General features: G+C 33.9%; 1 protein-coding gene across 6 annotated transcripts in view; it reads left to right on the top strand.

Moving 5' to 3' along the window:
• The window catches only part of ODF2L (outer dense fiber of sperm tails 2 like), a 35,121-nt gene extending 15,828 nt beyond the window's left edge, over positions 1–19,293 (top strand). For 4 of the 6 annotated variants that reach the window (XM_074335091.2, XM_019751770.3, XM_088791265.1 and 1 more), the window contains exons 8-16: positions 141–326; positions 3,482–3,591; positions 4,606–4,741; positions 8,582–8,692; positions 9,957–10,061; positions 13,659–13,744; positions 13,827–13,989; positions 16,303–16,428; positions 18,714–19,293. In XM_074335091.2, the coding sequence (XP_074191192.2) occupies positions 141–326; positions 3,482–3,591; positions 4,606–4,741; positions 8,582–8,692; positions 9,957–10,061; positions 13,659–13,744; positions 13,827–13,989; positions 16,303–16,428; positions 18,714–18,842 (1,152 nt within the window). In that variant the 3' untranslated portion in view covers positions 18,843–19,293. Of the gene's footprint in view, positions 1–140; positions 327–3,481; positions 3,592–4,605; positions 4,742–8,581; positions 8,693–9,956; positions 10,062–13,658; positions 13,745–13,826; positions 13,990–16,302; positions 16,429–17,659 lie in introns of all 6 variants that reach the window. The other 2 variants (XR_016018654.1, XM_088791266.1) reach the window with 2 other exon arrangements.
• Positions 19,294–23,420: the final 4,127 nt, after the last annotated feature.

The raw sequence follows: 23,420 nt of genomic DNA, 5'->3' as shown, positions 1-23,420 counted from the left end.
CTTCACTGTTTTGCTTTTTGTTAATCATATGGTGAGTCCTTTTTAATAAACTATGTAGAAGATTATTTACATATTTTTGCAATGTTTACATAAACATTGGAGTTCTAACATAATTTAATTGCTGCTAATGTTTTTTTTAGAGCTTGGAGACCAAGATAGTCCAATGGAACTTGCAGTTGAGAAAGAATAAGCATGAGACTGTAGCAATGAAAGAATGGCATAGGAAAAAAGCTATAGCCTTAAAAAAGGCATCTAAAGTTTACAAACAAAGGCTTGAACACTTTACCAGGGACATTGCAAACCTTACTTCCCTAATTAGAGATCAGGTAAATATATAATGTCATGATGTTTGATGTAATAATTTTATTCTTAATGGTACTGACACTAGAAAAACTTTACTCATAGTGTTTTGCTTTAGTCTTTATTTTGAAAGATTACATGAAATGGCAAATTACATATTGAATAATATCAGCATTTCCTTAAGAACTTTCCTTAAAGGGTATATTAAGTGTGTCCCAAAGCTTCTATGGTCAACTAACTAAGGGTAGCATTTCATACATTATTCTCCCTTGGAGATTACGGTGCACGTTAGCATAGTAGAGGCCCTGACAAGGCTTCAGTGAAAGTAAAGCCCTGTAATGGACGATATTGAACTCAGTTTACTTAACCACAGAACTCGCCTTTGACCTGCAAAGCAACTCTTGGAACTGGTTCTGAGGAACACCAGTTTGGGAAATTCTGATTTATGTTATTAGACCATATGACTTTATTCAGTAATTCACTTCACTTAAACTCTGTGATGCATTTAAAACCATTCACTGACGTAAGCACACCATGTGAAAGTTATATTTGCGTGTAGTACAAAGTTGAAAAGTGGGCTTGGTGCTTTGTTGTGTTTAATGATTATATTTATTCAATTACCAATTAATAAAATATTTACTCCTTTTAATGTCTCACTGGTACCCACTTCTTAAGACCTCGTGTTAAGACAGAATTATTAGAGGTTTTTAGAAATGAAAACAGACTTGCATAAATGCTTATATAAAGAAAACAATAGTTTATAAGTTCAAGTGTTAACATTTTAAGATTACTATTTAACCTACCTACATTCAGAAGAATTTAGGTAAAAGGAGGACAAGGTTCAAAATCTGGAAGGTTGTAGACCTAGTTAAATGCCTGAAAATATTCTTGAGCGATAAAAGCCAATCGAGTCATTGACATTTTTGGAATTTTCCTAAATAGTGTCACATCACACACGCCCCAGATCATAGTATGGGAGGGTTTCTCTACTTGTTAACCTGATCACCGTGGGTAAGGTACCTAACCTATCTAATTTATACACACTTTTCTTGTGTATAAAATAGGGAGTAATAATACCACCTATCTCGTGATTGTGGGAAGGAGTAAGTGAGAAAATGTATGTCAAAACTACCACTTTCATCTCTTTGCTGATAGTAACAGTGCTTGGCCATACTAGGTTTTTGCCATATTGTCTTCCTTTCTGTTCCTCTAATGCGTGGAGTTTGTTTGTTTCATTGTTTTGTTGCTGTTGCCTTTGTCTGTAATATTCTCTGGCTCACGGTAGCTGTTTTTATTTTAAATCATTTTTAATTGACAACTCTTCGGAGGATCCTTCCTTGATCACTCGTTTTGAAGTAGTCCCACAACAATTAATCATATGAATGTCTTAAATTTTTTTCATAGCATTTATTTTATAGGTAAAGTTTCTAAATATCTTAATGTGTATTATAATTGTTCAACTTATACATCATAGTGCATATCAAAATTCATTTTACATAAAATATGAATACAGATACTAACCTTTCTTCAATATAGCAAAATTATTACTGAAAAATTGTAAACAAAAAATGTTTTGCACATACTAGATGCTCAATAAATACTTCTTCAGCAAATGGATGAATGATGGGAGGAAAGAAGGAAGCGCCCGATAAATGTTAACTGTTATCATTGCTACAGTAGACCCCTCTTATCCATGGTTTTGTTATCCCCGGTTTTAGTTACCCACTGTCAATCATGGTCCAAAACCATGAAATGGAAAATCCAAGAAATGAATAATTAATAAGTTTTAAATTGCACACCATTATGTGTAGTGCGATGAAATCTTGTTCCGTCCCACTTTTTCCCACCTGGACATAATCATCCCTTTGTCTAGCATATCCACTCTGTATAGCTACCGCCTGTTAGTCACTCAGTAGCTGACTTGGTAATCAGATCAGTGGTCACAGTATCACAGTGATTGTGATCAAGTAACCCTTATTTTACTTAATAATGGCCCCAATGGGAAGCAAGAGTAGTGATGCTGGCAACTCACATATGCCAAAGAGAAGCTGTACAGTGCCTTCTTTAAGTGAAAAGGTGAAAGTTCTTGACTTAAGTCATTTTATTATCTCACATCATCACAAGAACATTGAGTATAGTGCAATAAGATATTGAGAGAGAGAGAGAGAGAGAGAGAGAGAGAGAGACCGACTGACCATATTCACATAACTTTTATTACAGTATATTGTTATAGTTGTTCTATTGTTGTTTAATCTCTTACTGTGCCTAATTTGTAAATTAAACTTTATCATAGGTATGTATGTATATATAGGAAAAAAAACGTTATATATGTAGGGTTTGGTACTACCAGCATTTTCAGGCAGCTGCTGAGGGTCTTAGAACATATTCCCTGCGGATAAGGGTGACTACCGTACTTCTGGGTCTTCTTATTAGTAATGATTGGCACTGTTGTCATTCCAGTGAGTTTGTTTTCTGTACAGTGTAGACAGGGTGTACAATGACTCTGTAGCTCACTAGGTGGATTTGTGAAGAGCCGATTCATTTGACATTTATTAAAGTCCGCTGTATGCCAGGTACTGTTCAAGGGCCTAGCAATGAACAAAACAGACAAAAATCTCTACTTCTGCAAGCTCACATTCAAGGTGGATAAGCCACCACTACCACTGTTATCTCTGCTGACAGTAACAGTGTTTGAAGGCCAATGGGGTGACCTCTACAAAGCAGCCTGGCATCATTATCATAGATATATAAGGCTGCAATTGTAATGCTATGGAATTATGGAATTGCAGGTAGTTTCTATGTATACCAGAGGGCTTTTTTCTCTGATGCTTATGTGGTTGTTAGTATTTTCTATATAGAGAGTACAAAATGAAAAGTTTAGTAAATAGAAAGGGAATTATTGTCATTGATTATGAAACATTGTTTGAAAATAGTTACAGTAACATCCTTAAAATGTTAAGTTGGAACTGCTACTATGTACACATAAAATAATAATAACATAAAGATATTTAAGTTTACTTTAAAACTTTCCTATATTCAGAGTTGTACATTGAATTTTTTTTATAACAGAAGTTCCATACATTATAGGATGTTTCCTTATTTATAATGTATTTGTGTTTAGGGCATGAAAAAAACCAAAGTGTTATTAAACTACAAGATGAGTACTTTATGTATTTTTTAGGAAGCCAAGTTGTCTGAAGCAATTTCAGCTTCCAATGCCTGGAAAAGTCATTATGAGAAAATTTTAATAGAAAAAACTGAATTGGAAGTTCAGATAGAAACAATGAAAAAGTAAGAAAAAAAAAAGTGAATAATCAGTGTTTTCAGTTCTTTCCTCTGAGTGGTTTGTATTTTGGTTCTTCTGGATTGCATGCATTAAAGGTGTTGTCTATATGATTTGATATTTTTCTATTTATAATTCTGTAAACTTTTCTTACTCTAAAAATACAGTAAAAATGATTACCCATTAAAAATACATTAGTGTTCATATTTTGAAATTTTGAACTTGTTAGTATTTGGTATTTGAGTGTGTGTTATCTATTATTTGCAATAAATGTTAAAGCTAATTTAGTCTTAAAATGGAAGTGATATTTCTCTACTGATCAAGAATATGTAAGTAAGAATATATAACAGAGTTTATAATAAAAGCGTAAATGCTTTTGAAATCCTAAAAATTATTGTTACTTAAAGTACTTTGAATATATAACAAAGAAAATTGATAAAAATACATACAAGTTGTGCTTTGAAATTTATTATTAATAAGCTAACAATGACTCTTGAATATTCGCTTTTAAATACCTTTTCTATTAGGTTGGTGCACAAGTAATAGTGGTTTAAAAGGCTAAAAATAATTGCAAAAACTGCAATTACTTTTGCACTAACCTAATATATATTCTCTTCAGTGTTATTATTGAAAACTAGCATATATAATTTGCTTCTAAAGATTAGTTATTGCCTCACTTGATCCTTTTACTTAACCTTGTTCTGAAATTTTGTGTGTGTGCATGTGTGTGAATGAGAGAGACAGACAGACATACCTATGGGTGATAGTTTAGATGTTTTATTGAATAGAAAAGAGAATGTTGTGTAATTTTTTCATTGGCATCATCAATGTGTAGTTATTTCTAATTAAGGTTACTTAGGTAGTAACTTTATAGAGCTAACTGCTTCCTATTTCCCTTGTTCTATAAGTTCTATTAATTTTCGAAACAGTTCACCCTACCAAAATAATTTCAGAAACATACTTAAAATGTATTATTTAAATGAAAATTTCTATGGCTTTTACAAAATATTTATTTTACAAAGGCAAATCATTAATCTTTTGGAAGACCTGAAGAAAATGGAAGACCATGGAAAAACTTCATGTGAAGAAATTCTTAGAAAACTTCACTCAATTGAAAATGAAAATGAAACTCTGAATCTCGAGAATACAAAATTAAAGGTACTAAGTATTTGTGTGCCTATGTGTGTATGTATTGTGTAATGACAACTTAATCTACTTAGTAAAAGTAGCTTGAAATAACAGCATGTTTAGAATATGCTCTTGTATAATTTTGTTCTTACGTTTCTCAGAGTATTAAAATATCATTGTAAGAGGAAATGTATATACACACACACACACACACACACATATTTGTGTACAGATTTTAAATGTTTATGGTTGTATACACAGATGCATGTTAAAATTATTTTCAGCAATATTAAGATTTATGAAGTTGCATAACTCTCTTTGTCTCAACTGAAAAAAAAGTTTATTTGCTCTCCAATTTTAGCAGTTAAGTGAATCATCCAAAATTACATTAACTTTAATGCATAAAATTATTTCTAGGTGTCATGGCTACAATATGATAGAACTTCAGGCCTGGTCTGTTTGAAACCAGCAAGTATGTTCTTGGCTGCTTCATAACCAAAAAGAATTTTCCAACTTAATCAAATTCAAAGGGTAATTGGTTTGTATGTGTTCCAGAGAAAAGATGGGAAAGAAGTTTTTATATTTTCTGAGAAAAAAGATATTTGAGTTCTCAATCAGAGTTGCATGTAACCAGATGAAACTTGACTAAAAACTATGGCATCACTTGCAGTTCCATAATGTTATTTTTGGAAGACAGTAAATAGAAGATAGAAAAGAATCTTTTTATGTGAGAGAAGGCCAGAGTTGGCAGTTCAGGGCTGATAGGGCATCAGATAACCTAGCCTCTTTTTAGCTTTTGACTCCGCCATTCCTGGGTTGTGATGCTCGCCCTCATGATTTAAAATGGCCGCTGGAGCTCCAGCTATTGTAGCCAAGTTTGAATCAACTAGATGGGGGGGGGGGGAAAGTTAGATTATCTCCCTTTTATTCCCCATCTCCTCCCGTTCAGGGAGACTTCTGAAAGTCCCATACCACTCTTCTACTTCTTTTGGTATATGGCTCCACATAGCTGCAAGGGAGACTAGGGAATGTAGTCTAGTAGTTACCCTGAGCTCTAGCCAAATAGGAATACTCTTTATTTCTTGCCATTTGTTCATGTTTTCCTATATCTATTCCTATAGTTTGACTACTCTTACAGTTTGGAATGTGATTTTTCTCAATATCTAAACCCTACCTTTCCTTTAAAGTTCAGTTCTAATGTTATTCCCGTCATCCTCCCCCCACCCCCCAAACTTTTCATTTAGGATAAAATTCTCCTTATAAACTCCCATCTTTGTATGCACAGAATACCCAGGGAAGGTGTGACATATACTTAGCTCTCAATGAATATTAATGAATACTTAAAATGTTTTTATCTAGGAAGAGGAAGAGATTTTATTTATTATGTTTATTTTCTTAATTTTTTTGATATCCTTCAGAGAGAAAGGATTAGAAGCATATTTCATTAATTATAAATCTAACTTTTAATCACATGATAATAGAATTAATTTTAAATTACACTGGTATAAACTCATTGAGTTAATGTTTGCATCTTATCATATTCTATTATAATAATGCAGAAGCATGTACTTTTAATGCATTATTCTCTGGATTTTGTTTAAGGAAAAAAATCTAGGTATGTTTGGCAAATGTTATTTGCCATGTAAAATTGCATAGATGTTATATTTTGTGGCTTTTAATTACTTTAGAGTAATTTCAGATTTTATGATTTCAAATGAAAAAGAAGCTAGCTGATATTGCTTTCAAAGTCCAGTGGCCTCTATTGAAAACAGCAAAAATTTTTTTGGAGGATTATAAAGTTCTATTTATTTACTAAAGAAAGTTGGAAAACCAAAAAGGCACAAAAGGAAAAATTTAAAAAATCACCTGTAACCTCACAACAAAGATAAATAAAGTTATTATTTTAGCATATATATTTTAGGGGGGACTTTGGACTATTTCCAGAGTTTTGCCATTATAAATAAAAATGTGGGTAGCTTCTTTGAGTCTCTTTGCATATCTATTTTCTTAGGATAAAGTTCTAGAAGTGGTATTATATGCTCAAAAGGAGCCCCATTTTTGATGTTACTGTTAATACATTTCCAAATTACCCACTATAAATGGGCAATTTTAAAACCAGTCTCCAGATTTGATCGATGACCTCTTCTAGTGTTGGGCCTTTAACTATTATCTATATCCTGGAGGCTTTCAAATTTATATCTCTAGCCTAGACCTTGGTCCTGAATTCCACATGTGTATGTATGTGTGTGTGTGTGTGTGTGTGTGTGTGTGTGTGTGTGTGTATATATATATTCTTGCCTCTTAAATCTTTTCAGGGGGCTATCACATTTTGGAGATATATATATATATACCGGGGGTGCCAAAAAATGTATACACATTTTAAGAAAGGAAAACTATTAAAATTGTAATACTTAATATATACTAATAACAAAAGATGAATGGAAGTCATGTTTGACATCTGCAATTACAAGAGGTGCTAAAGTGTGTGTGTATGTGTATATATATATATATATACACACATATATACACACACACACTATATATATGCATATATATGTGTGTGTGTATATATATATATATATATATATATATATATATATATATATATATGTGTATATGATACACATTATGGCTTCTGTTGGGAGTCTCTCACATTTCTGCATATCTTGCAAGCAGAGGCACTGTCTGTAGATCCAGACCATCTTTTCGAGGATTGTTGTTTAGAGAAAGATAGGAAGATAGCAAAGCTTGCTTCCAAATGCTTGGAAGATAGCAATGTTTTCTTCTACCAAACGGTAGGCATGCTTAGCTTGTTATAAAAGATTTGATTGAGTTCCCTCAAGCATTGCTCCTCTGTAATGCATCCCATTACCTGTATAGGGGTGATCTGGTCCTCTTTAAGTTGCCCTTTGGGAACTGGGGCTTAGAAAGCTAATACAAATGCTGATATCTGGCTACTGCTATTGCTGGGAGTAATGAAGTCCTGTGTCTCTCAACTCTGAGTCTCATTTCTTCTGCTAGTATCCATGAAACTATACTAGACTAATTTGTAAACTTGTAGGGTAAAATCTCAGTTCCTTACTGTTCTTGATATCTTCTTTTGATTTTATGCTTGGTAGGGTTGTTGTTATCCTACAATCAAATAAGATTTTCTTTGAAAATTTTTGTAATTTTATTTTTTTATTTTTAATAAATATAAAAAATAGTATTGAATGGTGGCAGATACTCTATTTTTTTCTCATAAACAGTTGTCTTATTACCATTATTTAGTGAAACATATTTTCTCCATTGATTTAAAAATCTGACCTTGTCATATACTAAATATAATTTTAGTGCATTTTTCTTTTCCTGTTCCATCAGCCTGTATATTCTTATATTAGTATCTTAGTTTTAGTTCTTTATACATTTTAATATCTAATAAGCACTGAGATTCTCCACTTTAAAGTGTTCTTTAAAATTTTTATTAGACCTATTTTTTTCTATATGAATTTTAAATAATTTTGTCATATTCCCCCTCCCCCAACTATTATACTTTTGGTTGAAATTGCATTAAAGTTTTATCGAGTTTGAAAACACTGATATATCAGTAGCATTGAGTCTTCCCATACAAGAACATGGTCTATTTTCCAGTTGTTTTTTTTTTTTTTTTAGTCAGTAAAATTTGAAAGGTTTAAAAATATGTCTTCCATAATTCTTTTAAGATTGTTTATAAGTATTACTAACTTTTTGAAATTCCTAAATTTTTAGATGGTATTATATGCAATCAAAAATAGTTTTTAACTTTGTTGATAAATTATGTTTTTATAATTCTATAGCTCTGGAATATGAATTAATTTTAATGATTTATAATAGTTATATATTTCTTGCTAGGCTACACTTGGTGCTTTGAAGGAGGAGGTGGTTTCTGTTGAAAATGAACTCGTAGAATTGGAAGAAGTAGAAAAAGAACAGAAAACCCTTATTGAAGTGTATAAAACCCAGGTGACCACTGCATTTATTTTAATGTTTGCTAAATTTGGTAAACAATTTAAAACACTGCATTTGTTTATGATCTACATAAGCAGGATTAAAGAAAGGTGGAGCTATTATTTTGTGAGAGAATATGACATGTCCCAACTGTTTCTTAAGGTCCCAAATACTTTTATAAATAGGTGATTCTGCTGATTCCTGACTCAAACATTGCCTGTGTTATGTGTTGGATATTCCTAAAAGTAGATCTAAAATTAATTTCACAGATGTAATATAAGCCTTAAGGTATTACCTAGTTAATTTTGATTATATTTGTTGGTCATCTTGTATATAGTATTTAGAATAATGACTTCCAGAGTCATTAAAGCCCAATACTCCATTTTTCTAAATGAATGAAGAAAGTATAATTCAGACTTCCTCCCATGAAAGGCCTGGGAAAGAACATGTGACAATATGTATGGAATAGAGCATGTGTTCAGTAGTAATTTATAGAAAAGCTTATGTTTTAGATAATGTATTCAAGAGAAACTTCATGAGACGGGTTTGGATTTATGCAGGTCCATGAATGATGCATAATAAATTGGGCAATAAAGGGTTTGATTTCACTGGAAGAGAATATTTGAATTAAAGAATAATGAACTAAAAGTAAAAGCTTAAGGGCGGCATAGTGTAAGTAAGTAGGAAGAGGCTACATCTGGATGGTTTGGATGGGAAAATGGAGTTGAGATGTCCAGTATCGTACTGCAGTCACCCAGGCCAGAGGTGAGAATGGAGCCTGTGTTGGACTATATGGCACTATGTATTGAGAGTGTCATCTGGATCTCCCAGGGTTCAATCCCTTAGTAAGAATATTTTGGATGAGTTACCATATTCTAGGCTCTGGACCTTGTATAAAATGCTCAGTTACTTTTTGAGCAGATTTTGATTTGGAGGGTAAAATAATTGGTATGGGAGCTAGTTTGAACCAGAAGTTTATTCTTTAACGTGGCGTTGACCTGCAAATGAAGATATCTCAATATTCAGAGTCAAGTGAAGAGTCTAGAAGTGTTGCTGGGTAAAGACAGGTAAATCCTAAAAGGACTGTGGATTAGAGGATAGCCTTAAGTGATTCCCATATTTAAAGAAGGAACAACATAAGATAAACATAGTGAGGGTATTGATAGGGAAATAATGATTTGTTTAAAATTGAAAATTTAAATATTTAGCCTTTTATTTCATATTATGGTCCTAAAAATAAAATAACACATGTTACTCTAATAATATGTATTATTTTCAGATACAAACATTGCAAGAAGCAGCTGAAATCGTAAAAAGCAGATGTGAAAATTTGCTAAGTGAAAATAACCTGATAACAACAAACAAAAATAAGGAATTAGAGAAGGTAAATTTGACATTTTAAATAATAAAAAAAATTATTTTCATTTTGTACTTTGTGAATATTACATAAATTCTTTCATTGTGGTCATTTTCTCTAGTTTAGTGATCTCTTCTCAATTCCTGTAGGAGTATGTTTTCTGAGGAAATAATGTTTCTTCCAGGCTTGAAATGGTGTTTGTGTGATTGTTTCTTCACTTTTTACTTAATATTTGGAAAATAGCATAAATGTTTAATTTTTCTTATTCAAGAGCAGACTTAAATGGCTCAAAAAAATGATTGTCACTCAGCTTTATCAGCCATAAGTATGAAAACTTGAATACCTCTCATTTTTAATCACACCTTATTTTTCTGGTCTAAAAAAGCAAAGTAAATATTCTCTGCTAATGCTTTGTTGGAAGAAAAAATAATAGCATAAAATAACCATCATTTCCTTTTTTTCACCCTATTGCAACAGAATGAGGGGAAGGCCAGTATTGGCAAGTTATGATGTTTTTGTGAATATTTTTAAGTTTTTAAATGAAACCGCATCCCTTTTTGGGTCTTTTCATGTTGTTTGGTAAGAAAGCAGTGAAAGTCGTAGGATGATAACTCTTGGCTGCAGGAGTCATGGGATGTTACTGTTCAGTTTCAGCTGAGTGTAATAAGGTGACTGTTTCTGGGTTTTCTCCACATCTTGGCCTGAGAAGTTCAAGTGAGGTACAATGTGAAGAAGAGGTCAGCCACTGCAGGCAGTCCGCTGGTTATGCAGAGATAAAGATAACCCATTAAAAGTGCAACTTACTACTTTTTTAGAATTATTGTTCACCTATTTTTAGCAGATCAGAGAAAAAAATCTTTCTCTTGGTCTCTGTCTCATGAGACATACCCATGCAAATGTCTCCTCTTTTACTAGGTAGTGCTGTAAATAAAAGCCTACTTTAAAAACCTGTTCAAAAGGCAGATGGGGCAGCAGCCTGTGTTTTTCAGATACTATAAGGTCACTTAGAGTTTTCTTACTGGTATTAAACCAGAAAAGTCATTTTTTTAAAAATGAAATTCTTCCTTTTAGTTTTCAATTGTTTTAAATCCCCTGGTTTTCTCATGGGCTCTTCGATGTTTGGGGTCTCAGAAGTATGCTTTGTTCTAGTTTTATCTTTCAGGATTAAGAATGCCAGATGTTATGTAGTAGCTCTAGGTGTTTCCTGTGTCAGGGAAAGAGGCGAGCTCTTGTTTTCCATCCCTATGAACATCCTAAATGCCATGTCTGGGTGTTTTTCCTTAATTAACATGACAAGCACATCTTAGGGTTCCTTCTTGTCACATCCCCACACAAGTGCTACAAATGAGGGACTGTAGCAGCCAAAGAGATTAATATAGATAAAATTAAAGAGATTTGCTTCATAATAACATTAATGATCAAATAGTCTACTGAGGACTGATGCTATAAACTATCTTGAAATAATGTATAGTAAACCCCACCAATTTGGACTAAGATGAGTGCAGCAAGGCTCTTTTAATTGAAATACCTGAGTTATAAGATTGAATGACAAAAAGTGACAATCACTTTAGGCTGATGGCTGGGTACCATATCAGCTTTATTAGTAACATCTGTGCTTGAATATAAATGATAGGATTCAAAAAGTTTGCTTCCTAAGTACCATGTTTCCCCGAAAATAAGACCTAGCCAGACCATCAGCTCTAATGTGTCTTTTGGAGCAAAAATTAATATAAGACCTGGTTTTATTTTAATATAAGACTGGGTTTTATATAAGACTGAGTCTTATATTAATTTTTGCTCCAAAAGACACATTACAGCTGATGGTCTGGGTAGGTCTTATTTTCGGGGAAACACCGCAGGTTAAACGTTCTACTTGCAAGCTTATATTACTATATTCATTTACTCAAAAAACTTGTTGAAAAGTAGTAAAGTCCAGCCTGCTTTTGAGTTATATGCAGAGTCTAACATTGCTTATTCATATTTATTTGTTGGAATCATTTTATTTAAAACCATTAGACCTAAAATATGTATTACATTATAAGAGTATCTAGTATTTGAGATAGTAGAAACATTAATTCTAAATGTGTGATCTTGCACTTATTCCCTAATGCTACAACTCAGATGAGGGGTCAGATGGAGTCTCATCTGAAGGAGTTAGAGCGGGTACGCGATTCCTTGACGGCGGCCGAACAGAAGCTTCAGGAGTGTCAGGAGAGTCTGCAGCACTACAAGGGCAAATGTGCAGACCAAGTGCGCACCGTTAGGGAGCTTCAGGGCCAGGTGTCCCCCTGTCTTTCTGATTTTTGCTGGATGTGTTAACGTAACGCTTTGGAATGATTTCACCAGCTGAGGGCACTTACATCAGGGCTTGATTTTTTTTTTTTTTCACTCCCATCTAAATCAGTTGACAAAAATGTCAGTTTTCTGCAGATACTGTAATATTATTTTGCAAGCTATTCTTTTAGCATTTTATAGTAAAAATTGGTAACCAAAATTGCTGATTTAGTTTTTTCGTACGAATCTATAGTTAGACATATGAAGACATGGTAATAGCTTGAAAGAAGGAGCAATGCTATGTTTATTATGTTGTAAACATCTTACAATTTGTAATTTATCTTATAAAAATTAGAATTTATTTTAATTAGAATTGTACATCAAACTTATTTGGATTATTCGCAATTGTTTATTTCGTCATACACTTTTTTCTCCATTAGAGCAGGGATCATGGGTGCCAGGTTTATAGCCATCTTCTAATTCAATGCCTAGCACATAGTAAACACTTAACACATATTTTTAAATTAAGTATTCTGTTTTTCACAGAAGCATGTCCAAGGATGGTAGCAAGTTTTTTCTTTATTTGCAAAATGATTTTAGTAATGGTTTCCTGTCTCTCTTCCAAAAGTAGCCTGGATTTTAATTTGAAATGCACCCTGTTTTTAAAAACATACAAACAAAACTTTGCTGAATTTAAATTCCTGAGAAGAGCTTTTTCTAGGGAAATGTCAAATTATGTAGATAACCTAAGTTACTAATTGAAATTATGAGAATTTTTTTTTTATTTGAAGGCTTCTAAAACTATTCAAACATAGCTTTTGAAGCAATGGGAAGAATATTCTGTCTTGGCATGGGCAAGTGTGTCTTTGGTTGGTTTCCTTGTTAATGAATTTGCTTTGCACAAATATGGTTCTTACAGTTACAACTTCACATATATTCAATTATCAGTTACTATGTAGGTGAAACAAAATATAAGAGCAACCTTAACTATTCTACAATAGGAGATTAATACTGTTTAAAATCTTCACAGTTATTTAATAAAATAAATGTCCTTTTTCGATAAAATTTTTTTCAAAATGTCTTAATTGCCATTTTTCAGAATAATATGTAGTAGATGATTTGCCACGAGGCAGCCTAGTTTATTTTTTTATTTTTTTTTTTTAATTTAACCAGGAATTTAAGAACTTGTGTTTTAACAATGTGATATCTTGGTGTCTCTCTGTGTATGAACAATAATAATATTTATACTTTCTTGTTTTTTATGATTGTTCTAACAGTAAAGTATATAGGTTTCTTTGGAAATTGATTATAAAGAAAATAGCAAAGACAATTTTTTTTTTCTCTTTAAAGGTTGATGACAATCACAATCTTCTGACAAAGCTTTCTCTGGAAGAGGAAAATTATCTTATTCAGTTGAAGTGTGAAAACCTAAAACAGTAAGTATCAAATTGACTTAAAATTGGTGTTACATTTTTCTCTACAGACAATAATTTTAAAATATATGTTTATTGTAAAAAGAAAATTAGAACAGATGGATGCAGAAAATAAAGAGCTTGAAAAGAAGCTGGAAAACCAAGAAGAATGTCTTAAGCACAGCAATCTTAAATTTAAAGAGAAGTCTGCAGAATATACAGCATTGGCCAGACAGCTGGAAGCTGCTTTAGAAGAAGGAAGAGAAAAGGTACAGATGGCCTTTATTTAGAAACTTTTTAATTAGTTTACCAAAGAGTCCTCTTTTTAAACAGACAATATCTCATCTTGCCAAACCTACAGTTATTGTTTTCATCCTGATGACAGGGTGAAGGGAGCAATTACATTTTTGTTTTTTTACCTACTTTTGCCTTTTGGAGCTAAACAGATATATTACTGGTCCAGACTTACTTTACTTGATAATGATGATGTGGCAGGGTTAAGGGCAGAGATGGAAAACACTTTGAGGGAGTGCCCCACCCCCCAACCCTTTTTTAATAAAACCACAGCAAATATGGAAATTATTGAACATTTTGGTTTTGGTCAGAATTCAGTGAGCTGTAAAACTCAACTCCCTTTTGGAAAATATTGTATCAGTAAATACATGCAAGAATTAAATTCCAGTTAAATCTATTGGGTTAGCAATTAATAAATGTCTCTACCAGTCCTTGAGATGCGAAGGTAAATAAGACCTGTCCTCAACTCTCAGGATGCTCACAGTCCAGTAGGAGATAACATGTGAACAAACGCATGCCATCCAGCATGTAAGTGCTACAACAGAGGGAGGGTACAGGTGATTCAACCTGAGGTTGAGGAGAAATGATTCAGGAAGATCTCAAAGAGGAGGTAAATTTATCAAATGATTTGAAAATGTGAGTTTGAAAAGACACACGGTGGGCTTTGGAATCCAGCAGGAATTGGATTTGAATTCTGTCTCTGGCACATCATACCCTGACCCAGGAGAAATAACTTTTCTAAACGTTTGTTTGTTGCTTAATTGGTAAAATGGGGATGATGAGTTTCCTCATAAGAATGAATGATGCTAAAAAGAGATCGTCTATACCCTGATGACTGTCAGATATATAGCTCCACTCCAGTCTTCTTTCTCCCCTGAAATCTAGACTCATATATTCTACTTATTTGACATGTCTGCTTAACAGAGGCATCTCAAACTTAACATGTCCAACACCAAATTCTGAATCTTTCCCTCTAAATTCTCTCTACCCATGGTCTTTCTCAAGCTCGTGAATGGCAATTCCACAGGAGTCAGAAGAAATCTGATATCCTTAAAATGTACGTCGCTATCACCAGTGTCATACATATAAATATATATATGTGTGTGTGTATATTTTTAATTTGTTTAAACTCTGGGAAATCAATCTAAATTGACACTGAAGGACACATCATCGAATAAAGGCTAAGTAGTAAAATGTACTGCCAGTGGTAGAAATGTAATCCAGATTTCTCAGCGCCGCCAACCTTTGGGAGGAAAATAAGTGACTTTCATCTTGAGTTCAGCCTAAGTGGACTTTGGAAATACTAAGTGCTCTCAGATTGCTGTTCAGAACTGTGTAGAGTCCCCACAGATGTGTCTGCCCTCAATTTTCTCTCCTGCTGCAGTAGAATATGGGGCTATCTCTAGTTCCTGCCCCATGAGGTGAGCTGTCACTGCACTGTCATAATTGTCATACTGAGGGATGATGAAGGCCATGGATATTTGTTCCGAGGGCTTTTTCTCTCATAGCTTCAGATTCTGCCAGCATCCTTCCCTTACAGTCGCCCTTAGAATTTGCACACAGACATGTTTGTAAATCACTTTATAAAAACTGAGAACTGGGTCCATAGGAGTTACATTAGAGGACAGTCCTTCCCACTAGCTCTTTGCTCCTTAACTAGTTCCTGCCTCCACTCTCATGCTTGTGGCTAAACTCAACATTCTTGGAAATAGGCTCCCATATATCTGAATCCTTGGATGAACATAGCTAAGTTAGACTTTCTACAAAAATAAGCAATCAGAGAACTACGAAAACTCGAATTCAGACCACTCTAGAAGTGTATGAATGAAAAATCAGTCCCTTTTGTGTGTGTATGTGAGGTATACATATCATCTGCCCTGCCCCCAATCCTTTCCATCCAAGTCTGTAATCAGCATTTAATGACAACTCTCTATGTTCCACCACCACTCTAGACAACATGGTAAATATAAATACTGTAAAACATGGTAATTGGTCTCAGTAGGTTATAAAAATATAATATTGGGGAAAACATCTGCCTATAATCACACAGCACTAGAAATGCGTACACCTCTTTCATCTCAAGCTAATTTTGTAGATACTTATACTACAAAGAAAAGTATATACACTTATACTATGTACTTCCTTAACATAGGACGGCCAAACATTTTTTAATTATCCAATTAATATCTAGTTGGAAAAAAGATATACAGTATAACTATGCCAAGACTTTAAATCATACTTTAAAGGAAGTGCATGTAGTTACTTTACTCTTTTAATGAAAATTACAGGTTTCTGAAGAAATAGAGAAAATGTCATCTAGAGAGAGAGCTTTACAAATTAAAATATTAGATTTGGAAACTGAGCTTCGAAAGAGAAATGAAGAACAAAATCAACTTGTTTGCAAAATAAACAGTGTAAGTATTAGTATGCCTTAATGTATTTTCATAAAAAATAAATTAGCATTTAATATTCTTACCATTTTAGTTTACTTAAACAGTTAAGGTACGAAGTGAAGGGAATCAGGACTATTGCTTTACTGATAATATTAAAAATAACAAATTATGTAAGTCACAAAACTTAAAACTTTCAGGATTATGCCAAAGAATTATTATCCTCATCTAGCTTCTGTTACATTTCCCCCAAACTCTCATCAGGCCTTTTCCCTACATATTACTTTTGCATGACAGCTGCTTAATGAAAGTTACAGATATAATCTACTTATTTTCTTTCTGGTATGAACTTTTCATTTTTTCAGATAAACATAATTTAAACTATTGTTATGAATTAGATCTTGATATCTGTCTTGACTAATGAATATTATATTTTAGAAAGTTGGCATTAAGTAAATATTCAGTATTGTTATATTTGCATATGAAGTGGATGCTTTGGTCTGCTCAACCATAAAATGAGAAAACCAAATTGGCTGTGTTTAATTAGTCTTCTAATGTTTTTTCCTAAATATTCATGAATTAGCCAATTGGCACATTATGAAAGCTAGCACTAGTCGTGACTAAATTACTTGAAAACTCTCTACTTAACAGTGACATAGAAAATAATGATACTTTATTTTTTCCAGGAGCCAGAGACTCCATGAAAACTAATTTTTCATTCCCATGTGTCTAAAAGTTGAAAATCTGAAAGGTTCAAAAGTTAAATGATTTTTGGCATGCAATATTAGTTTAATTTTATCACCATCAAAAGTTCCATGGCAATTTAATCAGAACAAAATATTTTTCACTTTTAATTTAGCACAGGCTTTCCCTTTATTTCTAAACTTTTGTTTTTTTACTCACCATCAGAGTTGCTAATATTGTAAATATGTGTGATGTTCTTTGTGTAGTTAAAGCTCCTGAAAAAATAACATAAATACACTAAGATGAGATGGGTTTTGCTATAATGCTCCTAGTACTTGGCTAAAACTGCCAAAGCAAATAGGTTTAAAATTAGATGTTTAATTAAACCTGACCATTTTTACAGTAGTAAAAATCTAACATTCTAAGCATAGATTTAGAATGCTGAAAAATGAGTTTATGTATTCTGTCCCTTCCAGGGGACAGTTCAGTGGGCGGTTCAGTGTTTTATATACATGCCTGAGCACCCTGAGAGCCAGTCTAATAATTGCTTGTACTGTGGTGTCTTCCACAGGCCCTGGAATAGTATTGATAGCACACCTCTTCTGATTTTTTGTCCAAGTGTTCCAGTCGGGGGCAGAGTGGATGCACAGATCCAAGGGGGACCTCAGCAGTTTAACTCAGGCCAGCCTTACTGAAACCTAAAATGTCTTTGGAGTCTTATGTATTATCCTAAAATCTTGATTTTTCCCGACAATATAAGTGGGTTTGTATTAATATTTTCCCTCCAAATTGTTGAGTAAAATTGATTTCCACAAAGATTCATTATATTCATTCTGTGACTGTGTAGTCAAACCTAGCACACTGCTTCACATCACCCCACTTCACTTGCGGGGCATCACTCAGTTTCAGAAGGTGTCAGGTATTACTGAGCACCTGATAGGAAGGAAAGAAAAGATTTTTCTTCTTAAGGTGCCTACATTTTAGTTAGAAGTTAAATGATATTTGCGGCCTAGCTAAAGTATTTACAGTGAACAAATCTACTTGGGAATTTATATGCAACTGAATATTTTTAAAACTATATTAGGTTTTTAATTTTTTTCCTCAGATAAAGAACATTTATAATATTAAGAGTTCTTTTTATTTCTAATGGATTCAAAAATAAAATGTTTATGTTACAAAAACTAGAATTCTGTCAATTTTAAGACAATAAAAGTCATTTTTATGGTATAAAATATAAATTTTTTAGGCAGAGAAAATGGCAAAAACCAGTATTAAAATATATCATGTTAAATGTAAGAGAAATTAATTGTGGTAGTTTTAAGTAAAACACATTTATTAAGTTAATCATGTTAAATATGTAATAATTTGGGGCTAAGTGAATGTATATGAAAATTAACTATATCATAGTAGAGCTCAACCATGTATGTGCTTTAGTTATTCTAGGTTTTAAAGAAAAGTGAGCTCTAAGATAAGTTAATAATGAACACATCAGATGTTAAGATTTTTTTAAAAAAAAATTTAAAAATTATGTAGTTAACCATTGTATATATAAATTTTATATTATGACTCTCCTTTGACATGAATGTCCTTATTGATTATATTAATTTCTTTTTTTATTTATTTAGAAAATACAACATCAGGAAGTACGTTTGAAAGAAATACAACATAGTATCGAAAAGTCGGAGACTCAAAACGAGAGTGTTAAGAATTATTTACAATTTCTTAAAACTTCTTATGTAACAATGTTTGGATAAATTGTTGAATTTATTTTCTATAAGTAGTAGGTTTTCACTGTGAGTCTAAAAGTGATTAGGTAAAAAATAAATATACTATCTCTTATACTTTATGATTTGTAGGTGGTAGTATTGGAGTTTTCTGTAAAGATTTTTGAAACATAGTCTATTATCCAATTGAAAATTTAAAACAGGATAGATGTTAGTATTTTTTGTGCTGGATAATTTTCACTTAGCTCTGCTTTAATTTCTATTGATGTTATGTCAGTTTTTAGAATGTTTTGTGTACACACACAAAAGAAGCCAGAATCATTCTTTGTGTGTCTGTAGCCATTGTCCAAGTGAATTTGTAATAAATCTAGGCTAATTATGAGCCAAATACATGAGTTTAAATAATGTGTATAATTGTTTTACATTGTGCTGTATATATACATATTTATAAATATAATAAAGGAAATATTCTGGATATTAATTTTTAATAATGGTATAATTATATTCTTTCTAAAAATACCCAGTGCCTTGATGTACTTAATATTGTTTCAAGTATATACTAAAATGCCATTATAATTTCTGTTAGCTTTTAAATATAGAATTTTAAGCCATAGCTATTAAATGCCAACTGGTGGGGACTGATGAAAATATGTTGGCATGCTTTGTTTCTTTATAAAGAATAGGCTCTCAGGCTCTCCTATGAATTCGTAGTCTCTTTGTTCTTCATTTTATATTAGTGACTATCTAATATCATTAGTGTACACATTCGAAAGCCTTCGAGTTAACTAAAAGATTAAAGGGGGACAACTTGTCCCACCCTTTCCCATGGCTAACTTGCATGAGACGATCAAAATAAGCTGTCTTAATACCAAGAAGCTTTAGGATAAGGTCTTTATTTGGGGGATGACGTGGAAGCAATACCAAGAACATGATCCCCATAATCTCCCACCGTATGTGCCAAGGCAAGACACTCTAAAAGAGGATGGATGTAGTTGACAAGGGATCGCATAATAGTGATTCCACTCAGACAGTGGCTTGAGCTGTTTAGTCAAACGACTCTCGGGTCTCAAAAAATCACTCAAAGAGGCAAGTTGTGTACTGCGCAGTGCAGCTTGTGAACAAAGGGCAGTCTCCCCAAGGTGTTCTATCTTCTCCAATCAGAAATGAAGGCCTGCCTCTCTGATCCACTCCTAAGACTGCCATATCATCTATAGGGGCTTACTTCCCAATGACCCAACTGCTTCATATTTTTCTTAAAATAGCAAAATATAGTAATTTCAGAAGCTCAACATTTTTTGCTCAACAGTAGCTAACAATATTAGCGTTGCCTTTTTTTTTTTTTTTTTTTTTTTAAATCATAATACTTGTGGTACTAACACACATGCTTGACGCTTGTGGTCCTTTCTTCATCTCCTAACGCAATGAGATCCTTAAGAAATACTTAGGTGAAAGGAAACTAGAGTCCTTGAGTATTGTTCACCAGACTGAGCTCCTTAAGGGCAGAACTGGATCTTCTTACTCATATTTCTAGTATAGCCATTGCACAATATTTGGTATATAGTAGATACTCAGCTGATGTTTGTGGATAGATAGATGGATGAATGTTGAAAGAGGGAGGTATTCGTATTCCTGTTTCCGATATGAAAAAAATGTAAGCATAGAGGTATTTACTAAGGTGGCTGTAGTACAAAATTCTTAAGATTTAAAGTCAGCATTTGAGCTCAAGTCTTCTGATTCCAAAATGGAAGCCATGCACAGAGCTGTTTCCCTGTTGCAAGCAGTGGAAGAGCAGCAGCATTGCTATTATTATTGAGTACTTATTGTGTGCCAGACAAAGTTCTGAGTGCGGTTAGAAAGGTTAAGTAACTTGCCCAAGGTCACACAGCTAGTAAGTGGCAGGCATCCAGAGTCTGCTCTTAACTATGACCATGCTACCTTCATATACATTTCATAAATAAAGGTAATGGGATTTTTGGACAGTCATGCATTTACCTTATCTATGAATATATTCTCTTCTTTATATTTTTAATTTTATCAAAGTAATTTGCATAATGGCATTAAAAATTGGTTCCTGAAATATTTTAGATAGACTGTGGAAGGAAAATACTACCACAAAGTCCCTAAGGTTGGTACTCAGACACTGGTGACACAGGAAAACAAAGGAAGTTTGCCAGGCCATAGAGGAACGTTCGCAATCTGTGCTTCACGTTTCCATGTGGAGCATTAAGCGCAGACATTGGGCTCTTCTGGAGTGTGAGCCAAATTCAGCATCAGGGAGGCGCAGAGTCAATGCCCTGGTGTCCCCGCTTCCAGCTTCCCACTGTCTCCAAATGCCCTTGTACCCTACATCCCCATGATTACTATGTAGCAACCAATTTGTACTTTGTAATCCCTTCCCCTTTTTCACTCACCCCCAACCACCTTCCCATCTGGCAAACATCAATATGTTCTCTGTGTCTCTGAGTTTGTTTCTGTTTAGTTTGTTTATTTTGTTCTTTAGATTCTACATATAAGCGAAATCATATTGTGTCTGTCTTTCTCTGTCTTATACTCCACTCAGCATAATACCCTTCAGGTCCATCCATGCTATTGCAGATGGCAAGAACCCATTCCCTTCCAAGGCCAAGCAATATTCCATTGTATGTATATACCACCACCTCTTTATCCATTCTTCCACCAACAGACACCCAGGTTGCCTGTACATCTTGGCCATTGTAAACAATGCTGCAATGAACATATGGATGCACATGTCCCCTCTAAGTAGTGTTTGGGTTTCTTCAGATAAATACCCAGAAGTGTGGATTACAGGGTCCTTCTTTGTCTCTTGTTATAGTCTTTGTTTCAAAGTTTATTTTGTCTAGTATAAGTATTGCTACTCCAGATTCTTTTCAAATTTTATTTCCATTTTCATGAAGTAAGTTTTTCATCCCTTTAGACTCTGTCTGTGTGTCTTTCAATCTGAAGTGAGCCTCTTTAGGCAGCATATGTTTTGTTTTCTTATCCATTCTGCCCTCCTATATCTTTTGAGTGGAGCATTTAATCCATTTACATTGAAAGTAAGTGTTGATAGCTATGCAGCTATTGTCATTTTATTATTCATAATTTTGATCTTTTTTTTTTTCCATCTTAAAGAAGTCTCTCTAACATTCCTTGTAATACTGGTTTGGGTGGTGAAATACTGATTTGGTGAAGTTCATACTCCTTTAGCTTTGTCTTGTCTGGGATGCACTTTATCTGTCTTTTGATTTTAAATGATATAGCATTGCTGGGTAGAGTACCCTTGGTTGTAGGTGCTTGCTTTTCATCACGTTGAATATTTTGGGCTAGTTCCTTCTGGCCTGCAGTTTCTGTTGAGAAATCAGCTGATAATCTTATGGGAGCTCCCTTATAAGTTACTCTTTATAAGTTAGCCTTTCTCCATAGGCTTTTAGAATTCTCTCTTTGTCTTTAACCTTTGCCAATCTAATTATAATGTGTCTTGGTGTGGGTCTGTTTGGGTTCATCTTGTTTGGAACTGTCTGCACTTCCTGGGCTTGTATGTCTATTTCCTTTGCCAGGTTAGGAAAGTTTTCAGTCATTATTTCTTCAAATAGGTTCTCAATTCCTTGCTTTCTCCCTTCTTTTTCTGGTACCCCTATGGTATGAATGTTGGTACACTTGATGTTGTCCCAGAGGTCTCTTAAACTCTCCTCATTTTTTGGATTCTTTTTGCTATACCAATTTGGTGTTTTCTGCTACCTTCTCTTCCAAATCACTGATTTGATCCTCTGCTTCACCTAGTCTGCTGGTGATTCCTTCTAGTGCATTATTCATTTCAGTTATTGTATTCTTCACTTCAGACTGTTCTTTTTTATGGTTACTGTGTCCTTTTTTATGCTTGCTATCTCTCTGTTGAAGTTCTTGCTAAGTTCTTTGAGCATACTTATGACCATTGTTTTAAACTCTGCATCTGGTAGGTTGCTTGCTTCCATTTTATTTAGTTCTTTTTCTGGAGTTTTCTCCTGTTTCATTTGGGATGTCTTTCTTTGTTTCCTCATTTGGGCTGCTTCTCTGTGTTTATTACTATAAGTTAGTTAGATCTACTATGTCTCACAGTCTTGGCCGGTGGACTTACGTAGTCGGTGCCCTGTGGGGCCCTGGCACAATCTCCCTGGTTACCTGTTCTGTCTGTTCCAAGAATGTCCCTTGTGGGGTTGTGTGTGCCCTGCTGTTATAGTTGAGCCCTGATTGCTATTGGCACATCAGTGGGTAGGATCGATCCTCAGGCTGATTGGTTGTGGGGTTTTGCCACATGCACAGCTTACAGGCTGCTGTGCAAGGGGCTTACTTCATGGAGCAGAATTCACCCTAATGGGCTCTGGTGCCTGTTGGGACTGCCCTTTGGGTGTGCCAATTGTGGAGTTAATTGGGTGGTGCTCTGCTATAGTCTGTAGCCAAACTCCAGGTATGTTGGTTCTGGGGCCTCTTAGGAGGGGCTTTGGTGCAGGCCCTGGTCACCCACTGCCTGTGACTGGCCAGGGGCTACCTGGTAGGAACTACACAGTGATCCGCAGTTCTTTGCTGCCTATGCTAACCCTGGAGGCACATGTAAGAAGCCACACTGTGAAC

The sequence above is a fragment of the Rhinolophus sinicus genome, chromosome 14 (assembly GCF_057876585.1).
Source record: "Rhinolophus sinicus isolate RSI-liver-muscle chromosome 14, RSI-T2T, whole genome shotgun sequence".
Taxonomy (NCBI): Eukaryota; Metazoa; Chordata; class Mammalia; order Chiroptera; family Rhinolophidae; genus Rhinolophus; species Rhinolophus sinicus.
Note: the sequence above shows the minus strand (reverse complement) of the source record. Positions and strands in the feature narration are given on the sequence as shown.